Raw genomic sequence first — 7,216 nt, forward strand, 5'->3', positions numbered from 1 at the left:
ATAACCAGAGTTTACAACGCCTAGTTTACTATAATATATCTTAAACTGCATGTGATTTTCATATGCATATTCTAATCCACGTGAAAACATATAGCCTAATTTTTTTTTGTAATAACTTCTGGATAATCACTTTATGTAATTTGAGTGATTAACTCCGATAATGAGAGTGGGATATTTATTGTATATCAAAATGAAAATTTCAATGCCTTTTTTGTGCGTAAGCAATAAATACATCAGGCCCCATTTCATTGGTTCAACACTGAACCTTCTGTCACGGACAATTGCGTAACCGCTCTGACGTCAGCTGTTTATCATGGAGGAATATGCCCGTGAACCCTGGTAAAGTACATCCTGACTTCACTTCTGACGGGTCCGCACTTCAGCTGTTATTTGAAGCAGTTTATATTCTCATTAGTTTTCGTATCGTGCATCGGTTTGTTTCTCAGCTGACATTCTCTATAGCCTGCTGTAACAGTTCAGACACATTGTTGACACTTTACACCGTGTGTTTGATAAACATGCTATCATGTACGATATCATCTTAGCACTGAAGAGGCACAATGCTCGCTCTTTTCCCTCACTGACAGCTTTAACTATTTGTTTAGTATTGAGTTCGTTGACATAATAAAACGATTTATCGTTGTAAAGCCAGATGAACTGATAGTAGACATTACTCTTTGTCTATTATAAAAATCATTATCCCTGAAAAGACATGAAATAATAGAAAATCATATGAAAATCTATAGTTTTAAATGGAGCAGTTTATCGAATTATTAGGTAAATATAAAAGAAAATCTTGCATGTGTGTTTTTATGTTTTGCATCATATTTGATACATCAGGCTTTTATGGCATATAGTATGTTATGTGAGAACATGCTCATAGTCAAGGAGAAAATATACACCTCAGTTACATTCAGAGGCTCAAACAGAGCATAAATGTGCACATCTGGTAATGTAAATCAATGAGATCTTTATAACAATATAACAGATTACTATAAATTATAAGTATAAAAATCAGTTATCACACTATATCTTATGAAGATGATATTTCAGTGCTTATTTTTTAGTTTTTTAATTGTAGTGGGCAAAACATAAATGCAATTCAATACAATGATGTTTGAGTGCCTATTGTATCATATTTGATAGACACATTATGATTTTTGTAACACAATAATGTATAAATAATCAAGTAAACCTAAGTTGCTTCAGCCCAGGAAATGTTTATCTTGAAATATTAATAACAATATAAAAGTTATTCTTATGTTTACCTTTTTAAAAACGTTACAACAAAAAGACCTGAAGGGGGGACATTTTTAGAGTAATATTAAAAGGCCTTTTACTTGGGGAAAAAAAGTATTGACTATCAATTAGAGGGTTAAATTAAAGTTTTGTGTGTTGGTAAAAAAAAATTCATGCATCACATATGATACAGTAATTTAATAACAGCTCTATTATCTAATCTTTTTTTTAGTCCATGGAGGATAGTTGATGACTGTGGAGGTGCATTTACCATGGGGGCAATTGGAGGGGGGGTGTTCCAGTCAGTTAAAGGCTTTCGGAACGCACCTGTGGTATGCTTCACTGACACCAATAAAACAATCGAGCTCAGCAATTACTATCACTAATACACAATACAGTACATTTACTACTAATAAACCCCCTCTGTTACTTTAGGGTGTACGACACAGGCTAAGAGGGAGCGCAAATGCTGTGAGAGTAAGAGCACCACAAATTGGAGGTGATGTTGCAGAATCATTTTTTGTATTGTTTCTTGGTCTGATCTTGTGTGGAATAAAACTGTTGTGTATGACTAGTTTTAGCATTTTGTACTGTATATCAGTGATTCACTAATCACTATAAATTGTGGCATGGGTTCTGTTTCTCTTGCAGGGAGTTTTGCTGTGTGGGGTGGACTCTTTTCCACCATAGACTGTGGTCTTGTGCGTTTACGGGGTAAGGAAGACCCTTGGAACTCCATCACCAGTGGAGCCATGACTGGAGCTATACTGGCTGCACGCAGTAAGATTAGCATAGTGGTTATTATTCTGTTATCAGTATTCTTCCATAGTATTAGACATTAATTAATGCTTTGTTGACATTTACCATTGTTGGAATCACACGCTACCAGACTTTCAAGTCATTCCATAAACAACAAATTCACACTGAAACATGACAAATGAAAACAATGGACCACTTGCACTGAACTTCGTGACTTTGTGATCTCACTTATTTCCGGTTATGTTTACTTTCAATGTACTGTGGTCATTGAGTTGAACAAACCTAAAATGCGCGATAAGATTTTAAAATTTGGAAATTTTTATTTGGAACATTTATTTATTTGGATTAAATATTTTATTTTTCAAAATCAATCTTTTTACATGTTTGTGCCCAAAATTCTTAATTACTATTCAAAGTAGTTGACTGTCATGCTCCTAGTATGTAAATAGCATAGTTTATTTAACATCATTACAGGCACCTACCGAGCATTCATTCATTCAACTATTTTAAAAGACTGGAATAAAGCTTTTTCACCAACGCAAGAAATTCTTTTTATTAAGTCAAATTCATTTAAAAATGTAAACTCAATTGTTATGAAATATCAGTAAGAGAAAAACACTGTTAACGAGAAGACGAGCATTGGACTGCTGCAGGTTAGTGGATAAATATATTTAGCCTGTTTATTATTCAGAATGCACAGTTGGAAAGAAAATATATTTATAGGAACATTTCAGCAGGCTCAAGATAATTAATACAGAGATCATTATTTATTGTTTGAAGCAATTGGCAGCCATAAAACGTAGTGATAATCTGTATTCTCATGTGTGCTGAACGGAAACTCCCGATATGTACTAAGTAGAACGCGGAAGTAGTTGTGAAAGTAGTAGGGGCCAGATTTACCAACAGCTTGCGCCAGCGCAAACCCCTCTTTATCAGGATTTACTAAAGACACGCAGTGAAAAATTAGCACTGAAAGGCGTGGACAGGGTTTATTTTTGTGGCTGACCTTATTGCATATCCATTTGTAGGAGTTTCCGTTTAAAAGCCAAATTTATGGGAGGAGAGTATTTAAATGAATCATGCAAGGTGATTTACTAGTCAATTTACTGGTATTTGCTCTATTATTTATTATCTTAAACCAGATTCTAAATTGCGCTGCTCTTGGTAGATTGTGTTGGTCATTATGGAAATGATCCAGCTACGTCTGTGTTCTTTAATTTGTGCGTCACCAGTAGATCAGCCGCAGAACTTTCCACTCCCACCAGCGCTTGTTGGGAATTGCGCTCTCGCGCTAATTTCCCCTGTTTAGTAAATCTAGCCCTATGTGTTCTAAAATCGGGACAAAATATAAAATAAGTTTGATATCCTCAGACTGGATGGAATCAGAGTCTGAAGCTAAAAAATCTGTGCCAATCAAGCGCTGCACGATTTCTACACGAAATCTGTCAACTCCGACTGCCCAAAGCCAGCAGGCATGGCTCTAAATTTAGGCAGCTAGTGTTGACTCGTCCATACTGCAAATCGGGCCAAAAATCTGAGCTAAAGTTGTGTAGTGCATTCCAGTCTTTGACATTTGAGGTATAATGACCTACTGGAAATAATTTTATGATGATCTGGACTGTTCTGTAATAGCATACATGCTGCATAAATCTTTAGTCTTGCAATTACCAATGGATCATTGAAAATGTGTTTGCAATGTTTGTATTTCAGGTGGTCCACTAGCCATGGTGGGCTCTGCAATGATGGGGGGAATTCTGCTTGCACTGATCGAGGGCTTTGGGATACTTCTTACTAGATATACAGCACAGCAGTTTCAGAATCGTGAGTTACACAATACACTATAATACAATAATACATAGAACCGCGTATACTAAATGAGGCAAGGGTGTAGAGTTACATTCAAGCTATTTTAAGGCATGAAGAGATTTTTTTTAAGGAAAACTGAAATGCTGAAATGAGTTGTCAACAAGTCAGGTCTCACTTCCTGTTACATACCTACCTAACAATGTAACAAATTTGCATAATGCCAGCCTATGGTCTTCATTGGCTGGCCGTGAACAACGTCTACTTTGCACCGCCCTCAAACCCTGTCCTGGAAGAGTTTGGTTTGTGTTGTCAACATGTTGAGAAGACACTGTTTTCAGCACTGCGAATCCACTTCAAAATGATGAGGACTCCTGTTTGAATTGATAAGGACAAACCGACGCCACTGTGTATCAAGTGCTGAGCAAGCCTACGGAGCAGAAATTCAGATGGTAGGCGTTTCGTTTCCGAAAAGAAAAGAGACTGAATCTTTTACATGCATCCAAAAGTTTTTGGATGCATGTAAACCTTTTGTAAGAGACCTCTAAAACAAAATTAACCTTACAAATAGCAGAATAGGGGGACTTAAAAAAAAAAAGTTCATTGGGGTTCTCGAAATGGTTCTTCTATTGTATCGCTTTGAAAAGCTTCTTTTCAAACCTTTATTTTCAAAAGTGTAGGTCTGGGTGATTCAGAGAGTTGATTCAATTTAGGAATTATTTACACAACAATACAAATTTTGTCATGTTGTTCCAAATTTCCAAATTGTGATTGTTCTTTTTTTTTAGGTACACAAAGTATATCTAAAACACATTCCTTTTTTTGCAAAAAGCAAAATCATTAAGTTTTAAACAACAATATTTTTATTCGTGCACAAACTATTCCTTTCATACGGAGCCCCACGCAGGAAGAAAATATAGATATGATATTATGGCCGTGGATTAAGAATTCATTTCGACGACATTTTAATTTGTTGCCTTGTTTTATTCATTTGTGTAAATCATGCCAAGATTGTACTAATCCATGACAATGTAACAATTTAACTCAATTAAAATGGGGGAATAAATTAGTGCAGCGTGGCCACTATTGACCTAAAACGAGAGAACGAATTCTGAATTCATGGCCATGATATCTTGTTTTTTTTACTTGCGTGTCAGGTGCGGTGCTACATACTTTAAAACCCTGTGATATTACATAAATCATTTGTAATAGATTATGAGATTTTTATACCTTTAGTTTTGTTCTGCACTTAGTTTAGTTGAAGCTGCTTCAGAGGTGTTCACTATCTGCATCTTCTCTTCATCAACAGCGAGTCCCTTTGTGGAGGACCCGAGTCAGCTTCCTCCGAAAGAAGGCCAAGAGACACGTGGTTATGGACAGTATCAGTAAAACCACTGTTTTGCAGTGGAGACTGTAATATTATAGACTGTGAATAAGAGAGGATTATCATAGTTTACAGTACCCTCCAGAGACAGGGGATACTCCTGAATCCTCTTTATCCTCTATAGAGTATTGCTGGGATGGTGTATTTTTGTAGGCCAAAACCTGGAAATGAGTTAGCATTGTAGCACTGGTTCCATCATCCTAAAGTCAATGGTTTTGGTTAAATGCTTGAAATAAGGTCTGTGGTGAACACAAACTCAAATTGTAAAACCCCTTTTATTCTACGATATAAAATATATCAGTAATATCCTCTTGTGATTTCTCTTTTAAACTTTTACTTGTCTTGTAAAAGGCGGTTGCTAACAAGTGGCTAAATGGGACTACAGAGGTTGTCAGGGACATTAAACGTCATCAGCCGAAGAGGTAAACTTTTCACTCACAAGTCCACTTCCACAGCCTTGTTGCGATTATAATCGCGCTCTTACAAACTATTATAACTCGAACTTTCAGGGAAAATGTTTTTAACCAAAGACAGAAAGAGTTGTCAGAAGCTTATGGTGATGTTGAAGTCATGCGACCGTGGTGTAGTTCTATTATAGCCTACGTTTTGCTTTTGACTTCTGCCGATTGTATTTACGCTTCAAAATTCATAAAAGTCGTGTTCATTCGTGAATATTATCATGATGAACACAATGTGTAAGAATCATAAGCTTTTGTTTGTCACAGACCTTATTTTCTGCAATAATTCAATGGAGAAATCATGTTGGGTTTTTGAGGATGATGCTAACTTCCGGGTTGTCTTAAAAAATACGTCAACCCTGCTCCATTATAAGATGGCCACTCAGGGGAAAGTAGCATGCAATTTGTATTATGTTTAAATTGTAATATACACGTATTTGTAAGGGAAAATTGTCACCCAAAGATTTTTGTCAAGTTCATTCAGGCTTGTTTGAACACTTCTTAAGACAAATATACTGTATAAATGTGTGCTAGAAAAAGACTCTCCGTTACAGCACTTTACATTTTGCCGGACTAACTAGATCAGTTGGAGATATTCTGGATATGTAATTAATTGCAGAGACATGAATAATGATTATTATGAATATAAATAATCTATGAATATGAAAGTTAATATGAAATCATTCATATTTTGCTATATTTTGATGCAGTGTTATGCAGACAAGGCTATGCAAAGCTCCATAGCCTGTAGTTTTTTGATGGATTATTTATTTTTTGGAGCACTTTAGAGACAAGAATAAGAGAATATGTATGTATAAGCAACCTGTCTCAATAAAGAATTTAATGGTTTATGTATTGGCCTGTATTGTTTTAGAGATGCTATTATAATGGTGCTTTTTTACTGTTTTGCCAAATATTCTTTTTTTGCCCTAAAACTGTTTGGATGTCTGAGACCATAATTCATAGAAAGACTCCATACTTGGTGGGATGGTTTGACTGGAATCAATCCCATTTCCTCTGAATCCTTAAGTCAAGCCCTACAATAATCTATATTCTGATATAGAGTCTGATTTTGATTTTGCTTACTGTTTTTTCACCATTTATAATTTTTTGAAAAAACTACTTTTTATAATTCCTGGTTCGAAACTCCTGGCACTTGGCACACGTATCATCCCAAGACCCTTTAGGACAAAAATATTTTTGATTTATCAAAGCACTGCAAAGATATGCCAATTAAGTCTAGAATCACCGATGTGGCACTATAATAAGAAAATTTTAACTTTTTCTAATAAGCAGGTTTTTTTTTTTTTTTTTTTTGCAACATAAGTTGCAAATTTGCAACTGTGCATGATAGTATTTAAAATCTGTTTTTCTCTAAATCTTTTATTAAAGCCTTAACAATTGTATTTATGTATTTATGCCAGATCTTCTCCAAACTTAGCATATGTCAGCTTTATACCAGGCTTACAAAAAGTTATGATAAAAATTCTAATCCTATAATCATTTAGTGGATATGATCTTTAATATTTGTTGGCTGTGACACATTATGACTAATATACCTATATCTTGTATG

At 35.2% G+C, this 7,216-nt stretch overlaps 1 protein-coding gene across 2 annotated transcripts; it reads left to right on the forward strand.

The window, feature by feature from the left end:
* The first annotated feature begins 263 nt into the window (after positions 1–263).
* On the forward strand, positions 264–6,492 carry timm17b (translocase of inner mitochondrial membrane 17 homolog B (yeast)). 2 transcript variants are annotated; one of them, XM_079898174.1, is made up of 6 exons: positions 264–339; positions 1,472–1,571; positions 1,675–1,738; positions 1,891–2,019; positions 3,709–3,819; positions 5,111–6,492. In XM_079898174.1, the coding sequence occupies exons 1-6, from the start codon at positions 314–316 to the stop codon at positions 5,188–5,190; spliced, it is 510 nt and encodes a 169-aa protein (XP_079754300.1). In that variant the 5' UTR covers positions 264–313; the 3' UTR covers positions 5,191–6,492. The 2 variants fall into 2 exon arrangements, with proteins under 2 accessions (XP_079754300.1, XP_079754299.1); XM_079898173.1 differs by having other exon boundaries at positions 286–370.
* Positions 6,493–7,216: the final 724 nt, after the last annotated feature.

Source organism: Squalius cephalus, assembly GCF_949319135.1.
Source record: "Squalius cephalus genome assembly, chromosome: 16".
Lineage (NCBI taxonomy): Eukaryota > Metazoa > Chordata > Actinopteri > Cypriniformes > Leuciscidae > Squalius > Squalius cephalus.